The sequence below is a fragment of the Mobula hypostoma genome, chromosome 1 (assembly GCF_963921235.1).
Source record: "Mobula hypostoma chromosome 1, sMobHyp1.1, whole genome shotgun sequence".
Lineage (NCBI taxonomy): Eukaryota > Metazoa > Chordata > Chondrichthyes > Myliobatiformes > Myliobatidae > Mobula > Mobula hypostoma.
This window is the reverse complement of record NC_086097.1, coordinates 179,913,438-179,935,722: the sequence shown is the minus strand read 5'-3', so window position 1 is coordinate 179,935,722 and position 22,285 is coordinate 179,913,438. Positions and strand designations below refer to the sequence as shown.

The following is a 22,285-nucleotide window of genomic DNA, read 5'->3' as shown; positions in this document are numbered from 1 at the left end:
CTGAACGACCTGGTATTTTAACATCTCACCAGCTTGATGGAGCCTCCAGGAGCTGAAGTTTCATTAACTGTTGGTTTTATGTTTCCAATCCTCTGTGCAGCACCACACAGCTGGAACGAACTGTGAGCGATGTGCCCCGTTTTATTACCGGCGGGCAGGAGTTCCTAAGGATGCACCGGATGGCTGTGTAGGTGAGCATCATCTCATGGACGTACAATGCTGTACCCGCTATGCCAGCACAACGTGGGCAACCTACAGCAGGCTGTGGAGGTGGGAGCTTCAGGGAACTGGCCAAAAGATGTTGTTATACCCAGCCTGATATTGCCTCTGCTGACTTCCACTAAGAGTTAAGCCAACTAGGATGTGAAGCCAGCACTGCCTAATCTCACATCCCCAGCAAAATAGAACCACCACATCTCACCACTTTCTCAGTAAAGTCAGCGCTGCCCAGTCTCACCAGATTCCCAGTAAAATGCAGACACAAGAGACTGCAGATGTCAGGATATGGGTCAACACACAAAGGCACTGGAGGAACTTAGTGGATCAGGCAGCAATGGACATGCAGAGACCCCATTCACCGAGATTGGAAAGAGAGAGGGGAGAAGCCAGCACAGAAGGGTGGGGGAGAAGCGGGGGAGCAAGAACTGAGAGGTGATGGGTAGACCCAGGTGAGGGAGGGGAGGGGGGAATGATATAAAAGACTAAGAAGTGGACGAGGTAAAGGTTTGAAGAAGATGGAATCTGACAGGAGAGAATGGTGAACCATGGAATAAAGGGAAGGAGGTAGGGTGCGGTACCAGAGGGAGGAATGTACCAACTCCACCAGTTACTCCAGAGCATGAGGACATAGAAAATAGGAATAGGAATATGCCATTTAACCCCTCAAGGTTGTTCTACCATTCAACGTAATCATGGCTGATCTATGCCGGCTTCACTCCTTTTGTGTCTTAGTTCGTAATGTGTATGGAATCGGAGGTGGTAGCAGAGGTACTTAATGAATCCTTTGCTTCAGTATTCACTACGGTAAAGGATCTTGGTGATTGTAGGGATCACTTACAGCGGACTGAAAAGCTTGAACATGTAGATATTAAGAAAGAGGGTGTGCTGGAGCTTTTGGAAAGCATCAGTTGGTTAAGTCACCGGGACCGGACGAGATGTACCCCAGGCTACTGTGGGAGGTGAGGGAGGAGATTGCTGAGCCTCTGGCGATCTTTGCATCATCAGTGGGGACAGGAGAGGTTCTGGAGGATTGGAGGGTTGCAGATGTTGTTCCCTTATTCAAGAAAGGGAGTAGGGATAGCCCAGGAATTTATAGACCAGTGAGTCTTACTTCAGTGGTTGGTAAGTTGATGGAGAAGATCCTGAGAGGCAGGATTTATGAACATTTGGAGAGGCATAATATGATTAGGAATAGTCAGCATGGCTTTGTCAAAGGCAGGTTGTGCCTTACAAGCCTGATTGAATTTTTTGAGGATGTGACTAAACACATTGAAGGTAGAGCAGTAGATATTGTGTATATGGATTTCAGCAAGGCATTTGATAAGGTACCCCATGCAAGGCTTATTGAGAAAGTAAGGAGGCATGAGATCCAAGGGGACATTGCTTTGTGGATCCAGAACTGGCTTGATCACAGAAGGTAAAGAGTGGTTGTAGACGGATCATATTCTACATGGAGGTTGGTGACCAATGGTGTGCCTCAGGGATCTGTTCTGGGACCCCCTAACCTTCGTGATTTTTAGAAATGACCTGGATGAAGAAGTGGAGGGATGCGTTAGTAAACTTGCTGATGACACAAAGGTTGGGAGTGTTGTGGATAGTGAGGAGGGCTGTCAGAGGTTACAGTGGGATATTGATAGGATGCAAAAGTGGGCTGAGAAGTGGCAGATGGAGTTCAACCCAGATAAGTGTGATAGGTCAAATATGATGGCAGAATATAGTATTAATGGTAAGACTCTTGGCAGTGTGGAGGATCAGAGGGATCTTGGGGCCCAAGTCCATAGGACACTCAAAGCTGCTGCGCAGGTTGACTCTGTGGTTAAGACGTATGGTGCATTGGCCTTCATCAACCATGGGATTGAGTTTAGGAGCTGAGAGGTAATGTTGCTGCTATATAAGGCCCTGCTTAGGCCCCACTTGGAGTACTGTGCTCAGTTCTGGTCGCCTCACTACAGGAAGGACGTGGAAACCATAGAAAGGGTGCAGAGGAGATTTACAAGGATGTTGCCTGGATTGGGGAGCATGCCTTATAAGAATAGGTTGAATGAACTCGGCCTTTTTTCCTTGGAGCAACGGAAGATGAGAGGTGACCTGATAGAGGTGAATAAGATGATGAGAGGCATTGCTCATGTGGATAGTCAGAGACTTTTTCCCAGGGCTGAAATGGCTAGCACGAGAGGGCATAGTTTTAAGGTGCTTGGAAGTAGGTACAGAGGAGATGTCAGGGGTAGGTTTTTTACGCAGAGAGTGTTGAGTGTGTGGAATGGGCTGCCGGTGACGGTGGTGGAGGTGGATACAATCGGGTCTTTTAAGAGACTCCTGGATAGGTACATGGAGCTTAGAAAAATAGAGGGCTATAGGTAACCCCAGGTAATTTCTAATGTAAGGCCATGTTCGGCACTGCTTTGTGGGCCGAAGGGCCTGTATTGTGCTATAGGTTTTCTATGTTTCTGTATTTCTCCATATGCTCAGTTCCTTGATTTCCAAAACATCTATCCCTGTTTATAACTGGGATAAATTCACACTGAGTATTATGGATCAGCTGTTCGAATACCTGTCTCAGTTCTCCACTGACCTATCTCTTTGCTTATTTTTCTCGTCTACCTTAGACTACTCCTCCAACACTGTAAATGTCCTTATTTAAGTTGAGGACAGTGGTTGTGGATCAATAGTGTTCACTCTCAAACTGCATCTGGTCATGAGCAGAAACAATCTGCTGGAAGAACTCAGTAAATTGAGCAGCTTCTGTGTGTGTGTGTGTGTGTGTGTGTGTGTGTGTGTGTGTGGGGGGGGGAGAAGGAATGCAAGGTCAAGACCTTGTGTCAGGCTAGTTTGGAGGGGGGAGATGGCCAGTATTTAATTCTTCTGCTGCTTTATCTGCTTAGTTCCATCAGCATTTTGTTATTTGCTCCACATTCCAGCATCTGCAGTCTCTGGTGTCTCCAAAGTGTGGTCATCACCTCCTAGGGGAACATTTTACCACAAAATCTCTGACGAATGCTTCCTTATTACAAATCTAAGATAGCCTGTTGGAGAATGTGGGATGACTGTGTAGAGGCATTGAACATTATGGTTGTGGTGGTTGAGGCCTCCGTCAGTCAGAGCTGACCATGGATATTGTGTTCGAGCTGTCTCGATACACGAGCCTGGGCAGGACGATATGGAGAGCAAACTGTTGCCCATGTAGCAAGCTCCCCCTCTCCACGCATCCGATGAACCCAAAGGACTGATTCTGTTTGGTACCAGAAGTGTTGCAGGAGTTGCCAGTCAGCTTTGAACTCAATGTCGGACTGCCTGAGGGACACCAGCTCCTGATTTTCCCTCAGGCTTTACTCCCGAACCTTCCCCCATGAGTGGGTATAGCTGCAAGGCAGCGGAGGCTTGAGATCAGAGTTTTCCTTCTCCTAGACGAGCTGCCAATCACGTCTGACAAACCCCAACTACCTGAAGCGACTGGTTTTAAGGTGCCAGTAACCCACCTTTGCCCCTTCTCCTGTCAGTAGAAACGGTTCCGCTGGGTGTAGTAGCTGAGGCACACGTGAAGGCCAGAAGCTGGTCTTGGCTATCAGAGGCTATTTGAGGCGGACACCACTGGGAGCATTTAATAGGTAGTGGGAGCTTATCCCCATTACCACCCCAGCTATAACAACCTTATGAGAGGTGTAGATGAAGTAGGCAGTCTTTTCCCAAGGGTAGGGGAGTCCAGAACTGGGGGGGCATAGGTATAGGGTGAGAGGGGAAAGATTTAAATGGGTCCTAAGAGGCAACCTTTTCACACAGAGGTTGGTGAGCTGCCGGAGGAAGTGGTTGAGGCAGGCAGGTGGAATAACAGCATTTGGATAGGTATATGGAAGGGCAGGGCTTAGAGGGATATGGGTTGAATGCAGGAAAATGGGACTAGCCGGATGGACACTGGTTAGCATGAACTGTTCGGGCTGAAACCCCTCTCCCACAGAGGTCTGAGCCACCGGTGCAGGACTGGGGGAGTGCGGGACGATTTTAAATAGGCAGGGGCTTTTTACCCTGCAATGTAGGAGGTTGATGAGTGACCTTACGGAGGTTTATAAAATCATTAGGGGCAGGGATAAGGTGGATGTTCACAGACTTTTCCTGGGGTAGGGGTGTCAAATTCAAGAAGGCACAGGTTTAAAATGAGAGGGGAAAGATTTAAAGCGGAATTAAAGGGCAACTTTAACGGTTGGGTATGTGAAACTAGTCGTAGAGAGGATCTACTTATAGCATTTACGAGACTTTGGGCAGGGATAGGATAGGTTTCGAGGGATTTTGTCAAACACAGAGAAATGGAATGAGGTCAGGTCAGGACAATCACTGCTGAACTGTGACTGACTCTAAAAAAAGATCGATCCTGAATATGGTATCTTCTGCTCTTCAGCCTGCAGGTGTAACCCGGAATTTGCTGAGGGTTGTGACGAGACCACAGGGGCCTGTCGGTGCCAACCACTGTTCAGTGGGCCAGACTGCAGCCGCTGTGCGCCAGGACACTACAACTTCCCCCAGTGCATTCGTACGTATGGCACCTTCCTCCGTGCTCAGTGACAGACCCGTGCAGCTCCGAAGCAGGCCCTTTGGCCCATCCTCTTCTCCCTGACTCGCAAACACCAATCCCCATTCATCCCATTTCTCCCCTCGGCTACACACCAGGGGCAACTTACCGCAGGCAGTTAACCTACCAACCTGCGCATCTGTGGGATACATCACAGCTTGGTGTGGCAACTGCTGTGCACATGACCGCAAGAAATTATAGATTTTTGGACACAGCTCAGCACATCACGGAAATCAGCCTTCCCTCCACGGACTTTGTCTACATCTTGCTGCCTTGGGAAAGCAGCCCAAATAATCAAAGACCCCACCCACTCTGGACATTCTTTCTTTTCTTCCCTCCCAACGGGGAAAAGTTACCAAAGTTTGAAAGCATGTACCACCAGGCTCAACAACAACTTCCATCCCACTCTTATAAGACCATTGAATGATGAGATGGACTCTTGATCTTGCAATCCACCTTGTTATGGCCTTGCCTGATATTGTCTGCCTGCACTGCACTTTTTCTGTAATTGTCGCACTTTACTCTGCGTTCTGTTATTGTTTTCCTTGTATTTCCTCAATGCGCTGTTGTAATGAAGTGATCTGTATGGATGGCACACAAACAAAATCTTTTCACTCTATCTTAGTACATATGATAATAATAAACCAATTATAAATTCCCAAGAAAAATGACTCTGAGGTGTTCCTTCCTTTTTCTCCTTCCTCAGAACCAGGGATAGTGTTAACATGGACGAGATCTGGTGGTTCTTACATCAGCCGCTCTCCGGGGTATGATATGCGGGGTCACGCAGGTAATCCGTGCCTGCCTCCCGTGCACAGACACACAACTGGAGATGGGCCCGCTGGGGATCAGTGTCCACTTGGCCTTGGACCTCTGTGTGTGGCCAAGTACTAACTGAAATCCAGGACAAGCTGTGGAAACAGGCAGTGTGGTGGGAAGGACTTTCACCCCATGTTGGAGTTAATATTCGGCCTAACCCTTCCTTGCTCTACTGTCCTTCCTCCTCAAAGATGTTTAACCTAATTACGCACACTTTCTGCTCTTCCCCTGTACCATTCCTGGTGGGAGTGAGTTCAACATTCCAGCCAATTCTTGGTAAAGAAGCTTCTCCTGGATTTACTAGTGGCTGTCTTTCATGACTGGCAATGGATAATTATTATCACATACACCTGGATACAGTGAAAAGCTTTTGTCTGGGTGCCATCCACACAGATCGTTCTGTATATAAGGGCCACAAACGGTATAAATGGGGTGATACGGTAGCACAGCAGTTAACACAGTGCTGTTACAGAGCCAGTGACCCAGATTCAATTCTGCCTCTGCTTGTAAGGAGTTTGTCCATCTTTCCGGTGACCGCATTGGTTTCCTCCGGGTGCTGCGATTTCTCCCACGTTCCAAAGATGTGTGGGTTAGTAGGCTACTGATCACATGGGTGTAATTGGGTGGGATGTGCTCGTTGGGTCAGAAGGGCTTGTTATCATGCTGTAACTCTAAATAAAAATAATTTCTTGGGCTTAGGTCACACAATCTCAAATAGAAAACAACAGCAGGGGGAATGGTGTTACCGTTACAGAGAGAGTGCTGTGCAGGAAAATAGTAAGGTGCAAGAGTCTTTGCAAATTTCACTCCTGAGGCATCCCTGTCCTCTTTCCCTGTGACAATGATACTTCCTCCCTCTCTCTGAACAACACACACTCCTCACAGAGTTCTTTTGCCAGACACTTAGACTGTGTGTGTTTGGAAAGATGGGGAATTGAGTGAGGGCTGTATGTTGAAGCGAGGAGCAAATCAGCCACAGTCATAATGAGTGGGGTGCCAGTGCTGGGAATTCGGTGGCCGATTCCTGTCCCTGTCGTCTTGTGTGTTCTGTGTTAACCTAATCAACGATGAACCTTTGTTCTTTCAGGGGGTCCATTTTACACCACACCCCGTCCGGTTACCATGGTTCCAACACCTGGACCTCACTACAGTGAGTAATTACAATTTATATTCAGCACGAGCAGCCAAACCTTTGGTGAATACTGTGTCAGGACGGGCTCTGCTGTCTCACTGGAGACGCAAGAGGTCGCAGACACTGGAATCTGGAGCAACACACAAAACGCAGGAGAAACTCACTGGGTCAAGCAGCATCTGGGGAGGCTAGCAGAGTGATGAAGGATCTCATCCCAAAACACTGTTGTCCATTTCCCTCCATTGATCATTCTGAGTTCCTCCAGTGAACATAGAACATAGAACAGTTCAGCACAGTACAGGCCTTTCAGCCCACGGTGTTGTGCCGACCCTTTAGCCTTTAAAATGAATCTAATCCTTCGCTCTACATAGCCCTCCATTTTACTTTCACCCAGGTGCCTATCTAAGAATCTATTAAATATCCCTGATATATCTGCCTCTACCTCCATCTCTGGCAGTGTGTTCCATGCATCCACCACGCTGTATAGAACACCTATCTCCCCTGACATCCCTTTCCCTATACTTTCCTCCAATCACCTTAAAGTTATGCTCTCTCCATGAGATCATATGACATAGGAGCAGAATTAGGCCATTCAGTCCATTGAGTCTGCTCTGCCATTCAATTATCCCTCTCAACCCTGTCCTCCTGCCTTCTTCCTGTAACCCTTAATGCCCCATTAACCCATCAACCTCTGTTTTTGATTCTACCCAATGACTTGGCCTCCACAGATTCACCATCTTTCATATTTCCACCCTGGGAAAATGCCTCTGGCTGTCCACTCTATCAATGCCTTTTATCATTTTGTACACCTCTGTCAAGTCACCTTTCTTATCCTCCTTTGCTCCAAAGAGAAACGCCTTAGCTCACTCAACCTTTCCTCATAGGACATGCTCTTTAATCCAGGCAGCATCCTGGTAAGTATCCTCTGCTCCCTCTCTAAAGCTTCCACATACTTCCTATAGTGAGGTGGCCAGAACTGAACACCATATTCCAAGTGTGGTCTAACCAGAGTTTTATAGAGCTGCAACATTATCTCACGGCTCTTGAACTCAATCCCCTGACAATGAAGGCCAACACACCCTACATCTCCTTAACCACACTATCAACTTTTGTGGATCTATGGATGAACTCCACCCGTGTGTGTCACATCACACTTCTCTGGGTTGATCTGCAGTACTTTGTGTTACTCCTATCTTACCTGCAAGAGTTCAGTGCGTCTTAGTGCTACTAGATATAATCTCACAACAGACTGTGGCAGGGAAAGAGTTAACTGAGCAAGGCATTTCTATTTATTAATTCCTGTTAACACCTTTGGACTTGTGAAGACATGTGAGTCTGTGGACTCATGTGTTGTTCCTCCTTGCCTTGCTTATCCATAGGAGTAGTAGTTTAATTTTCCATGAAGTAAAATAATATTCACAGTGTGGGGTTAAATGACATCATTCATTACATGAAGAAGATTAAATTACATTTTGCAGCTAAGCAGTTTGCCAACACACACAAAATACTGGAGGATCTCAGCAGATCAGACAGCATCTATAGAAATGAATAAATAGTTGGTGTTTTGGGCTGAGACCCTTCATTAGGACTGGAAAGGAAACAGGAAGGTACCAGAATGAAAAGGTGGGGGAAGGGGAAGGAGGCGAGCTGGAAGGTGATGGGTGTTGCTGGGTAGGTGGGAAAGGTAAAGGGCTGGAGATGAAGGAATCTGATAGGAGAGGAGAGTGGACTATAGGAGAAAGGGGAGGTGGAAAGGCCCAGGGGAGGTAATAGGCAGGAGAAAAGGTGAAAGGCCAGAAGGGGGAATAGAAAAAAGAGGGAAGGAGGATGGAATTTTTTTTAATTGGTAAGAGAAATTGATATTCGTGCCATCAGACTGAAGACTACCCAAACGGAATATAAGGTGTTGCTCCTCCACCCTGAGGGTGGCCTCATCATGGCATAAGAGGAGGCCATGGACCGACATGATGGAATGGGAGTGGGAATTAAAATGATGGGTCACTGGGAAGTTCCGCTTTAGGTGGATGGAGCAGAGTTATTTGACGAAGCACCCCCCCCCCCAGTATACAATGGGTCGCGCCAGTGTAGAGTAGGTTGGATCAGGAACACCATGCACAATAGACGACCTCAGCAGACTCACAGGTGAAGTATTGCCTCATCTGGAAGGGCTGCCTCGGGCACTGAGTGGAGGTGAGTGGGCAGGTGTAGCACTTGGGGCGTTTGCAGGGATAAGTGCTGGGAGAGAGATTAGTCGGGGTGGGCAAGGGAATCACAGAGGGAGAAGTCCCTTCAGAAAGCAGAGAGTTGGGGGGAGGGGAAGTAAACATCTGTTTGGTGGTGGTATCCCTTTGGAGATGGCAAACATTGTGGAGAATGACATGTTGGATGCGGAGGCTCATGCGGTGGTAGGTAAGGACCGGAGGAACTCTAACCAGTGGGAAGATAGGGTGAGTGCAGATGTCCGGGAAATGGAGGAGATGCGGGTGAGGGCAGCATCAATGGTGAAAGAAGGGATACACCATACGCAGTGTGTCCTACCTTGAACGCCGATGTACCTCTGCTCCTCGACACTCCACATCATTCATTGTGTGTGTCCTATCTTGTACACTTTGAAGAAGGAGGGCCATCTCTGATGTCTTGAAAAGGAAAGCCTCATCCTGTGTTTAAGATTTCCAACAATTTTGCTATTAATTAAGCATTGCCTTCTAGAGACGCTGTTATTGTTAATATTTGGATGGGGCTTCTTTAAAAATGAATGCATCCAAATGTAAACAGGGATCAGGTAAATGTGAAAAGGAATTGCAGCAAATTTTGCTCTGGTCCAATATTTCTGCTCTGGTATCCATGCCGAACATCAAGTACCCAGATATCATTATCCCATTTACCAGTACCTGGTCTGTGGACTTACTGGTGATTCAAATGACCATCTAGGTACTTTACAAATATTGTGAGATTACCAGACAAACCCAGTCTTCCCTTCTAGCTGAAAGGATCCATCCAAACTGGCATCTTTGTGAATCTCCTCCCTAGTGGAATCACCTGCTTCCAATAGAGAACCAACCAGCAATGTGCACAGTGTTCCAGTTGTAACCTGTCCAGTGTTCGTTCATGTTAAACCCAAGATCCTTGCTGTAACCCTCTATTTACGTATATTCTTCATGGACATCTTCAACAGTTCACTCATCCAGGCTGCTGCCCCCACATGCTTCAAATGAGCCACCATCATCCTTGTACCAAAGAAATCTACATCTTCAGAACTAACTGACTATTGTCCAGTGGCACTGACGCTAATCACCATGAAGTGTTTTGAATTGCTGGTAATGGCACATATCAAAAACACCATTCCTGCCACATTGAACACTCACCAACATGCTTGCTGACAGAACTGCTGTAAGACTGATGCCAAAGCATCTGTCAAGCACCTGGCCTTGACACACCTCGGACACTCATGTCAGAATGCCGTTTCTGGATTTCCCACAGACCTTGGTGAACAAACTCCTACTCCTCAGTTTAAATACACCACTGTGCAGCTGGATGTTGGACATCCTACCAATTGACCTTAGATAGTCAGATGCCCAACTGCTCCTCCCTCCCCATCATTCTCAACACGGATGACCTCCAGGGTTGTGTGCTTGGTCCACTGCTGAACACTCGAAGCCTAAATTCCTTTCCCCCCCACAGATGCTGTTCAACTTGTTGAGTTCCCCAGCAGATTAATTGTTGCTTCAGATTTGAGCATCTGCAGTCTCTTTCTTTTTTTTTCTTTTCAAATCTTTTTATTGTTATATACAGGAAAAATAACATGAGTACATCGAAGTAACAACACTTGCAATGCCTCAAAAAGAGCATTATCTTAAAGATTGAAAAAAAAATTTATGATAACTTACTAAGCAGAAAAGTAAGAGGAAAAAAAGGAACCCATTAGGTGTACAACCCCGGAGCCATGCGTCATACAAAAAGCTTCTAAAAATATACATCAAATCACCAGCAAGAAAAGAAAATATACTAAAAAAATTTACAATTAGATCATGGAAAAATTATATCAATTAACTCAAATGATAATAACGAGCAAATGAGCCCCATCTTTTCTCAAAATCAAATAAAGGTTCAAAGGTTCGTCTTCCAATTTTCTCCAAACTAAGACATAGCATCACTTGAGAGAACCATTGTGACAAAGTGGGAGCTGATGTATCCTTCCACTTCAACAAAATGGCCCTCCTAGCTACCAATGTAACAAATGCAATAAGATGTTGGTCAGACACAGAACTATCATGAATATTTTGAGGAACTATTCCACAAAGCACAGTTAATTTATTAGGTTGTAAATTAATTTTAAGTGCTTTAGAAAATGTTGAAAAAACCGACTTCCAGAACTGTTCCAATATAGAACAAGACCAAAGCATATGTGTCAGTGTAGCTATCTCAGTTTTACATCTATCACAATGACTATCAACATTAGGAAAGATTTTAGAAAGTCTCTCCTTTGTCAAATGATAATCATGTACAATTTTAAATTGAATCAATGAATGGCTGGCACAAACTGAAGAAGAGTTAACCAACTTCAATATCCGCATCCAATCCTCCGTCATAAAAGTCAAATTTAGTTCCTTTTCCCAACCCTGTTTAATCTTAGATAAAGGACGCTTATACCATTGTAATAATAAATTATAAATTCTTCCAACAGAACCCTTAATCAAAAGATTCATACTCATAATAGTATCTAACAGGTCGGCCTCCAATATGTAAGGAAAATTACTTAAATATTTCTGTAAAAAATATCTAACTTGAAGGTATTGCAGAAAGTGTGAGTGTGAAAGAGAATATTTATCAATTAATTGTTCAAAAGACATCAACCTATCTTCTTTAAATAAATCCAAAAAAGAATTAATACCTTTATTTTTCCAAAGTAAAAAAAATTGGATCACTTAAAGAAGGCTTAAAAAAGTAATTTCGGTAAATTAAACTACAAATTTTTAAAGATTTTTTTAAAAATTGCGGAACTGGAGCCAAATTTGTAAATAGTCTCCTTTGTCTCCAAGCATCATTCATGCCTTCTTCACCTTTCACCACACTACCTACCTGTGCTGCAACATTCAAAGATCTATGGACTTGTACGCCAAGGTCCCTCTGTCCCTTGGTACTCCCTAGGGCCTTATTGTATGCAGTATTTTTCAAATCCTTGTAAGACTCTCTCCAAAATGCATCACTTCACACTTATCATGATTGCATTCCACTTGCTACTGCTCTGCCTAACTCACCAGCTAAATAACATTTTCTAGCCCAAGAATGACATCTTCCCAACGATACCGTGGCTGGGCAACTAGGGATGGGCAATAAATGCTGGCTTAGCTGGCAACGCCCACATCCCGTAAGTGAATTTTTAAAAAATCGATACTTCAGTACTGGATAGGGGAAGATTTGTCAGGGAAGTAGAGCAAGGGTTTCAAAGATTCTCGTCAGCTCCAATCAGAGGATGCTAAGTTACTGTGTTTCAGAAAATAAATAAATAGTACAAAAAAAAGGAACGAAGAGGTAGTGTTCATGTGTTTATGGCCTGTTCAGAAATTTGTTGGTGGAGGGGAAAAGCTGTTACTGAATTTTTGAGTGTGGGCCTTCAGGCTCCTGTACCTCATTTCAAATATCAGTAATGAGAAGAGGGCAATTTACGGATGGCGAGGGTCCTCAGTGATGCATGGAAATAAACACACATGTACCTAAGTAAAAACTGCTGCCTGACCCACCCTACTGAATGTTTACAGTCTTCTCTGCTTCTTTTTGAGAATTTATAAACCTAAATAGATTCTACCACAGATTGTCGAGATTAGAAACCCACTGTGTGTGAAAATAAATTTCTAATTCATGAGAACGTGATGGATCATGAAAGTTAACAAGTGCAATCTTATCCTGGCTTCAAAAGAACATGAGGTACAATACTGAAGTGCTTTGGAGTGCATGGTATCAGAGTACACAGACTACCATCTTTGCATTGTTCCTGAAGTTTTGATTTCCAACTCGTTGCCTTTTGTTTCCTCCAGGTTGTAGGTGTAATGTCCAGGGCACTGTTGGGAACACCTGCTATGTGAATCCTGACACCCAACGCTGTGAGTGCAAACCTCAGTACACGGGCCCCTATTGCATGCACTGTACTGCAGGATACTACGGGAAACACTGCCAACGTAAGTACATACACTTATGTAAGAAGAGGTTGCAAGCCACCATGCCATCTGATTAGATTGACTTTTTAAACAGATAAAGAGAAATAACTTTACAGTGTGGTTGATATCTGGAACTCAGTGCCAGAGGTGACCCTCAAATAGGCAAAGTAAAGAATGATAAGGTGCTAATGTGGGCAAATGAGGTTAATGTAGATGGAACGAAAGGTGAACCTGGACATAGTGGGACAAAGGGCCTATTTTTTGTGCTGTATGACTCAGATTCTCTGAGTCTGGTGAGAAGGCCAAGGACACAAAGCCTTAAACATCAAGTCTAGTGGCTTTGAGATGATGTCATGATGTTAGATAGACAAATGAACATGGAGGGATATGGATCATGTGCAGACAGAAGGGATTCAGTTTAATTTGGCATTGTGTTCAGCACAAACATTGTGGGCTGAGAGGCCTGTTCCTGCACTGTATTCTATTTCTGTGTTCTAACACAGAGCACAATGGGAATCTGAATTTCTGTCCTGCAAAATGATGTAGGATGTACGTACAGATCAAGGTTTAGATGTTGGATCTACTAAAGACTTCAAAGGTGCCTCTAACCTTCCAAAACTGGATCTATTAGTTTCCTCGTAATAAAAAGAAGAGAAAGAATAACAGAATCACTGGTTAGGTTCAGGTAAGCCACGTCATAGTTACCCACTGCAACTGAATAGTCTCCTGCTCTCCAGAAACAGGCCCTTCAGCCCACCATGTCAATGTTGACCTTTTATCCTGTCTACATATTCCAAAGTGGAACGTCATGGACCATTGAAAACAGACATTTAATTGGTGATCTAATTTCTATGTTTATAAATGGGTCAATGGGGAACTTGAATTCAAGTATTTCGACAAATGGAGTGGTAGAGCCATAGAGTCATATACCATGGAAACAGGCCCTTCGGCCCAACTGGTGGCATGCTGACTGCAAACTAGTTTCATTTGCATTTGGTCCATCGCCCTTTAATCCTCTCCTATCTATGTATTTTGAGCCATCAACTCTAAGTAAATGAATCAGAAACATACTCCCATCAGCTCCCCCCAGCTTGTACCCCTACCTACACACTAAGGGCAGTTTACAGTGGCCAACCTGGTTGTCTTTGTGATGTCGGAGGAATCCAGAGCATCCTGGGTCATGGAGAGAGCGTACAAACTCCATACAGGCAGTACTGGAGGTCAGTATTGAAGCTAGGATGTTGGATTTGTGAGGCAGCGGCTCTACTGGCTGTGTCACCGAGCTGCCCAGAAACTACTGGGTTGTTGTAAAAACCCAACGGCACTTCAGCAACATCTCCTCATAGAACCATAGAGCAATACAGCTCTGATACAGGCCCTTGGCCCAAACACTCCATTCCAACCAGATGGTCCCAATTCCCTTCATTTGGCCCATATCCCTCTATGCCCATCCCAACTCCCCTGTGTAGCCATTCAAGTGCTTCTTAAATATACTATTATACCTGTTTCTGGCAGCTCATTCCTGTCAGGAAATGTAGACGAGGCTTCACGCAAATGCAGAGTCGCAGAAAGGATTCAGTGTTGAACAATCACTTTAATAATTAACTGCAGATTAACTGAAGGGTCTCGGCCAGAAACATCGACTGTTTGTTCATTTTGTTGAGTTCCTCCCACACTCTGTGTATGTTGCTCTGCAAAATAACAAGCCACAAGGGGCCACAAAACAGGGGAGAATGATACTTAACACGACAAGGCAATAAGGTAACTGAAGGTTAGGAGCGACTGGTTGGTTCAATGGGTGAACAAGGACCATGGATGATACCGGGGTTTAGATAGGCTGCAGGTGATGAGTTTGAAATGAGGGGCAGGTGAATCCTATTAGCTGGGTGGAGACCTGGAGGTGCCTGCCTTCGCAGGCCTGACAGGAACCCCCTTCCACAGCTGACACCCAATGGCCAAGGACGATTCGGATGAGTCTGGTGGAACTCCTCAATGACCTCTCCACCAGGCCGTTCCCTTCCCAGTTGACTAGATACTGCACATCCTGTGTATGGCAACGTGAGTCCACCTACCAGCACATGATGCACACTGAATCACCTTCCACCATCTGGAAGTGCAGGCTCAGGTGGGTTGAGTGGTCCATAGACGACAGGCTTGAGGCAGGGCATGTGGAAGGTAGGTGTGCTCCTGAGGGACGGTGGCAACTGGAACTGGTAAGACTTGATGCTATGGGTGATCTTGAAGGGACTGATGAACCGGGGTAAAAGCTTGTGGGAGATCTTGGGTGGACTGCCAGACATGGTCCCCAAACCAGCATCGTCTAGCTGGGTGCTGCCAGCAGCTGGCCTGGATGGTTCTCCAAGCCGTCTTCCAAGCACTCCAGGGGCAGCAAACCAGGGCTCTGGTGGACGGGTTCTCCACTGTTGTCTCCTCTGCAGGGAACAACGGGGCTTGGTACCCATAAGTACTTCAAACGGTGATGTACCCTTGCAGAGGGCAGACACTTCTTCCATGTGAAACATTGCAGAAACCTCTCCATTTGCTATTTGGTTCTTTCTGACTGATTGTTGGTCTGCGGTTGATGGACAGATTACAAACTCACTGAAGTGCAGATGATGGAGCAGAAGGCTTGCCAGAAGCCAGAAATGAGTTGTGAGTCCTGGCCCAACACAATATCCTGGAGGTAAACTACATATTGGAGAATCCGATCTGCCATTTCAGTGGCTGACAGAAGTTTGGGGAGGGCAATGAAGTGAGCTGGTCCACCACTGTCATGGTCACCATGGCGGAAGGTGCAAACCCATGATGATATGGGACTACAGGTGCCGAGGGACCGGTAGTGTCTACAGGGGCCCCGGGGACCATTGGTTAGAGGGTTGGTCTGGGCACATTGAGGACGGGTGCGACGAACTAATGCAGATCTGTGATCACGCTGAGCCATCAGAACCAGGTCGCAGAAAATACATGGTCTGTTATGCACCTGAATGGCCGGAGAAGGGTGAGGAGTGGGCCCACACAAGGCCATCAGCATGTACGTGTGGTTGTCAGGTGCATCGGCCAGAGCAGGCTTGTGCTGTAGGACCTGGCCAACCTGGATGTCAAGATCCCAGTCGATAGGGTCGAGGATGGAATGATGGGCTGATAGTTGATTTCTGTTTTCACTGGGTTGAACTGTTGTGACAGGGCATTCACCTTGGTGATCTTGGAGCTGGGCCATTAGGAGATGGTGAAGTTGAATTGCTCAAAGAAGTGGGCCCAGTGAGCCTGATGTAGGTTGAGTTGGCCAGTCTGAATCCTGACGTAGGTTGGGTTGGCCAGTCTGTTGTACTGGGGATCTGACTGGTGATCTGGAGAATCATTCCAGAAGAGGGATGTCAACACAGAGGGCCAGAGTGGTGAAACATTCGAGGTTGTTAGGCATCTCCCGGGTACACATCTTGTCTTTCAAGCACTTTGGGGTAGCTGTGATGGTAATAAGCCAGCAGACCTTCTGCATTCCAGCTGTGCTCCATTGCAAGGGTCCTGAATTCCACTGTGTAATTCAGCATTGAGTGCAAGCCCTGACACAGGGAAGTATGCAATTCACTGCACCCCTTCCACATCCTGGATGGCTGTAAACCTGGCGCGTGGCCAAGTGGTTAAGGCATTGAACAAGTGGTCTGAAGGTGGCAAGTTCGAGCCTCAGCTGAGGCAGCGTGGTGTGTCCTTGAGCAAGGCACTTAACCACACATTGCTCCTACATGTTTATAGCCCAGTGGCAGTGGTTGGTGCAGTATGGACAAGACAAGACATCTCAGCAGTGAATTCCTCATATTTATTGCAGATGGTGGTTTTATTGTCTCAGTTAGTGGCAGCCCAGGTCAGAGCTCGTCCAGTCAGGAGAGGGATGATGAATGCAATTTTGGCTCGGTGTGTAAAATACAGAAATGGCTGGAGCTCGAAGTGCACGATGCACTGGGACAGGAAGTTGTGGCAGCGGGTTGGAGTTCCATCGAAGATTTTAAGGACTGGAATCCAGGGCTATGAGGAAGGAGGTTGACTAGTGTTGCTGCAACAAGATGGAGAATTATTTGAGAGGGGTGAGCAGATGGTTAATGGTATCCTGCTGCCTCTGGATCGTGAGCTCATGTTGGCAAAGGGGAAGTGAGTAAACTCTGGGGGTCAATCACTCGTTCACCCATCCTGACAGGAAACTTAGAGGAGGGTTGACCCGAATGTGGAGTGGCAGAGACGATTTAGCGATGAGTGATCACATAAAAATAATAAACTGCAAAATAACAAGCCACAGGGGTGGGGGGGGGTGGGAGAAGGCACAAAACAAGTGAGAGAATGGATACTTAACACAAGACAGCCAGGTAACTGAAGGCTAGGAGCAACTGGCTGAGGCTGGCTGGTTTGCTGGGTGAAGGACTGTGGCTGAGAGCTGGGTTTAAATAGGCTGCAGGTGATGAGTTGGAACTGAGTAGAAAGTGACTCCTGTTAGCTGGGTGGTGACTGCCTGAGCAGGCCTGACAGTTCCAGATACTCTCGTACCCTCCATGTGAACCACCCCTTAGGAGCCTTTTAAATCCTGAATCTTTGCCCCCGTGTTTTCTGAATAAATGAATAAAGAATAAAGACTAAGCCGAGCCAACCTCTCCCTGTAACTCAGGCTCCTCCAGTCCTGGCAACATCCTCACAAATCTTTTCTGCACACTTTTCTACAGGGAACAATATCTGATCTCCTTACCCAGACTAGTTTATACAAGACTCCTGACCTAATAGCAGCATTCAAAAAACTATTTGGATCGGTGTATGGAAAGGAGGAGTTCAGAGGGACATGGGCCAGAAATACATATAGCTGCATGTGCACCATGGTCAGCATGAACGTGTGGGGCTGAAGAGCCTTTCTCCATGCTGTTTGGCTCCATATCTCATCCGGCTGCCTCCTCATGGTCGCACTGCCAATGATGAATATACACCGCAAACAAATAGATGATAAAACCTCTACATTGGATACCTGCCATGGCTTTCATCTTTCATTTCCATATTGTTGATCCAGCAGCCCCATGTGGTGAGCCAGGACCTTGTGCTAATTGTTCACAGCCTCCCAGCTAAAGTCAGTGTGCCCCCTTATAGGGCCCATGTGACTCGGTTGCAATACCAAGGCTGTGCTTCACACTTCTTTGCTTTTGAAAATCAGAATGTCTGCATGAAATTAATAAAAAATCTATGAGGATTCTTTCTGCATGCGGTTTTCCAATTACGTACCTACTGGTTCGCAGCTCACTACCAGATCATCTGAAATAGGAACAGGAGACAATGCAATCTTGGGGCCAGTCTGATCACTTAATTAGTAGATCACAGTTGTGATTTTAAATATAGCAGGCAGGTCCAACAAGTAGTTGAGAAGGTAAGTGGCATTTTGGCCTATATTGTGAAGAAGGCTGGAGTTTAAGAACCAGGAGACAAGACTGTAGATGCTGGAATCTGGAGCACCAGATAGATGCTGGAGGAAGTCAATGGTTCAAGCAGCATGTGTGGGGTGGTGCTGGGGTGCTGGGGGAACGTGGATAGTTGACATTTCGAATTGAGACCCTTCATCTGGACTGAAAGACGTTCAAGTCAAAATCAAGTTCAAAGCACATTTATTATACATACATAAGTTTGTATGCAGTATGCAGTACATACTTTGATATAATTAGTGGAGTTCTGCAGGGATCTGTACTGGGACCTCTGCTGCTTTTGATGTATATAAATGACCTGGATGAAAACGTAGGTGGGAGGGGGCATTAGTAAACTTATGGATGATACCAACATTAGTGGAGTTGTGGATAGTGTAGAAGATTGGCCAAAATACAGCACATATAGATCGGTTATAGATATGGGGTGAGAAATGGTAGATGGAGTTTAATCCAGATAAATGTGAGGTGTTGCACCTTGTTAGGGCAAATGTAGGGGCAAGATTCTTAACAGTGTTGCTGAGCAGAGAGATCTTGGGATCCAAGTTCATAACTTCTTGAAAGTGGCTACACAGGTCACTGGGGTGGTTAAGAAAGCTTATGGAATGCTTGCTTTTGTTAATCGAGGCATTGAGTTCAAAAGTCATGAGGTTATGTTGCAACTTTATAAAAACTCTGGTGAGGCCACATCTGGTGTATTGCATATGGTTCTGGTTGCCCCACTATAGGAAGGATGTTGAGGCTTTGGAGAGGGTGCAGAAGAGGTTTGCCAGGATGCTGTCTGGTTTAGAGGGCATGTGCTGTCACGAGAGGCTGGATAAACTTGGGTTGTATTCCCTGTAGTGCTGGTTAATTTACATTTTTCTTGTGAGTTCTGCTTATCTGATGGTCTGTGCCTGTGATGCTGTTGCAAGTGAGTTTTTCAAGTAAACTTCGATCTGTGGTTTTTTTATATACCAGGTCAGTTAGTCTGGTTCCCTGTTTACAAGACCTGAGCAGTGCCCAATAAAATGGTAGATTTCAACAGGAATTGAGAGGCTCCTGAAGTGGGCTCCATTTCTCAGGTACTTGAAGAGGAATAGAAGTGTTTTGAAATGTTTTGTTTTCATTTTGAGTAGTTTTTGTTTTACCAAAAAAACGCTAACCGATGTACATCTATTAATTTTATATATGATGCCATTTTCAAGGTCTGTTTTGTCCATTTTATATTAGACTTCTTGCAGTTGGAAAATACTTTTAAGAACATTATCCTAGAATCTGGATCCACTAGCAGACATTGTTAATATGCAGATCATGCGTAAAAGTGCTTATTGAAACTAAATCAGCTGGTACTTCAAGATGGCGCCAGCAAACAACGTGATCAATGGCAATGCCCTGCAGACAGTTCACTAAGCTACTTCTTTTAATTCTTCTTTTAAATATGATTCTACTTCTAAGCTGCGGGTGATTGGAACCTGTGACTTACATCTTGATGGTGTGTTTTTGGGCCGATTGAGTGAGCTGGTGCTTTGCTGTCTCTGAGGCTGTTCGGTGAGGTTTGGAATGGAGTGTGCGGCCTGGATTCCTCGAAGCCTGGAAATGGGGTGCGAGTCCATGATGGAAGCCAGTGCTTCTCTCTAATTGAGTTGTTGAGCATGGTTAAAGTCGACGAGGATGAGAGCAGAGGATGGGTGGGTGTTCAGTGCTGTCTGCCTGCGTTTGACCTATCTTCCTCTCCTTTTTGTTAGCTTCTGTTGAGGAAAGTGCAAGAGTCTTGCGATCCAGGTTACAAGGATTGATTGGCGAGGCTGTGGACTCATTTTAGGAGGCTCTGAGGACAAATTTGAGAGTTGTATTCTGTACTCCTACTTTGATAATAATTCTGCTTTGAATTTTTGAATCTTTGGAATGAAACAGCATTGAAGTACAGAGGAATGTTGGGGTCCAGCTCCATAATTTACTACAAATAGCTACACAGTTGGATAAGGTGATGAAGGGCACTTGCCCTCATTGGTAGTGGTGTTGAGCACAAGAGTAAGAAAGACACCTTGTAGCTACATAAAAGCTGAGCCTGACCACACTTGCTGTTCTGGCCACACCAGTAGGGGAAGGATGCAGAGACTGAGGAAAAGGTGCAAAAGAAGTTTACTATGATGCTGCCTGGAATAGAGGGTTTGAGCTATAAGAAACAGTTGGACAAACTTATGTTCTCTGAGACTATCGAAGGCTAAGGGGAGACCTGATAGAGATACTTAAAGTTATGAGAGGAATAGATATGATAGACAGACAGAACCTTCTCCCCAGTGTAGAACGTTAAACACCAGAGGACATGCTCTTAAGATTGTGGGGCGGTGGGTGTTAATGTTTAAGGGTGATGTGCAGGGCATGTTCTTATTCAGAGATATTGTGTGAAATAGGCCCTTTGAGCCCATTGAGTCTTGCCACCTGGCAATTCTCAATTTTACCCTGGTCTAATCAGGGGACGATTTACAATGACCAACTAACCAAACAACCTTACACCTTTGGACTGTGGGAGGAACTGGAGGAATCCCAAGCATTCCACGGGGAGTATGTACAAACTCCTTACAGAGGACACCAGGATTAAATTCTGAACATCGACCCCCAATGCCATTATTTTATGCAGAGTGCTAGATGCCTGAAATGGGTTACAAGTGGTAGTAATGGAGCAGGCAGTTCAATGGAGTTTAAGAAGATTTCACATAGACACGCGAGTATGATGGGGCTGGAGAGATTTGGATGATATACAGGAGGAGGACACTTAGTATAAATTGGCATCAAGATTGACGCAACATCGTGGCCCAAATGGCCTGCCCGTTGGTGTACTGTTCCATGTTCTGTGTGCAGGGAATAAAAATGTGAAATCGTGTGTGTTGGGGTATTAATAAGAGTAATATACAACAATTCAGAAAATCTCCCACTGTGGCATCACCAAAGTCCTGAGGGTCTGCGCAACTGGGGTGTTACTCTATTGTGGTGGGTTGCGATGTAGCAGTGCTCAGTCTAAGTACTGCGTGCATTCTGTGAGCTAACACTATCTGCAGAGCTTCAACCCTTACCTAATATTTTGCAGAGTGCCGATGTTACCATGCTGGTGTGTCTCCCCAAGTGTGTGACCCAAACACTGGGCAGTGCTTGTGTCGAAGAGGGTTTGAAGGGTACTTCTGTGAAAGGTGTTCGCCTGGGCATTTCCAGTTCCCCTCCTGTAAATGTAAGTAACCATTCCTATCCAGAGAGAGCCTGCCTACATGTGATGAGTAACGGTTTTCTATTTCCATCTGTCAGTTTTACGCCTGCCTTGGAATTGTGTTTTAATGCTTCTGTCCAGGAGCAGACATTGTTTAGACTTGTAGAAATGTCAACGCGAATGCATGGCATCACTTACCTGGAGAGCCGTGGAAGTCCAAATACTGGCTGTAATCATAAAATGGTAAATGTTTTATTATTGAGGTACAGTGAAAAACTGTGTTTTACAAACTGTTCATACAGATCAATTCATTACCATAGTGCATTGAGGTAGTAGAAGAGAAAACAATGGCAGAAAGCAGAACGAAGTGCACTGTCACAGAGAAAATGAAGAGCAGGAAGACATTAAGGTTCAAGGGCATAACAAGACAGATTGTGTAGACAAGAGCCCACCTATTGTACAAGGAGACTGTTCAAGAGTCTTATAACAGTGGAATTAAAAGCTGCTCTTGAGTTTGGTGGTTTGTACTTTCAGGCTTTTGTATCTTCTGTCCGATAGGAAGGGGGGAAGAAGAGGGAATGTTGGTGGGGGGGGAGGGGAGTAGAAGGGGTCTTTACTGAGCTAATATGGAGGGAAAGCTGGTTTCCATGGTGTGCTGAACTATGTCTACAACTCTCTGCTGTTTCTTGTGATCCCAGGCAGAGCAGTTGCCAAACCAAGCCATGATGCATCTGGATAGGATGCTTTCTGTGGTGCATTGATAAAAATTGGTGA

General features: G+C 45.5%; 1 protein-coding gene across 2 annotated transcripts in view; it reads left to right on the top strand.

Moving 5' to 3' along the window:
• lama3 (laminin, alpha 3) overlaps positions 1-22,285 on the top strand; it is a 321,185-nt gene that overhangs the window by 85,789 nt on the left and 213,111 nt on the right. For both annotated transcript variants that reach the window (XM_063060575.1, XM_063060566.1), the window contains exons 9-13: positions 101-191; positions 4,610-4,741; positions 6,687-6,749; positions 12,767-12,907; positions 21,398-21,535. In XM_063060575.1, coding sequence (XP_062916645.1) covers positions 101-191; positions 4,610-4,741; positions 6,687-6,749; positions 12,767-12,907; positions 21,398-21,535 — 565 coding nt within the window. The remainder of the gene's footprint in view (positions 1-100; positions 192-4,609; positions 4,742-6,686; positions 6,750-12,766; positions 12,908-21,397; positions 21,536-22,285) is intronic.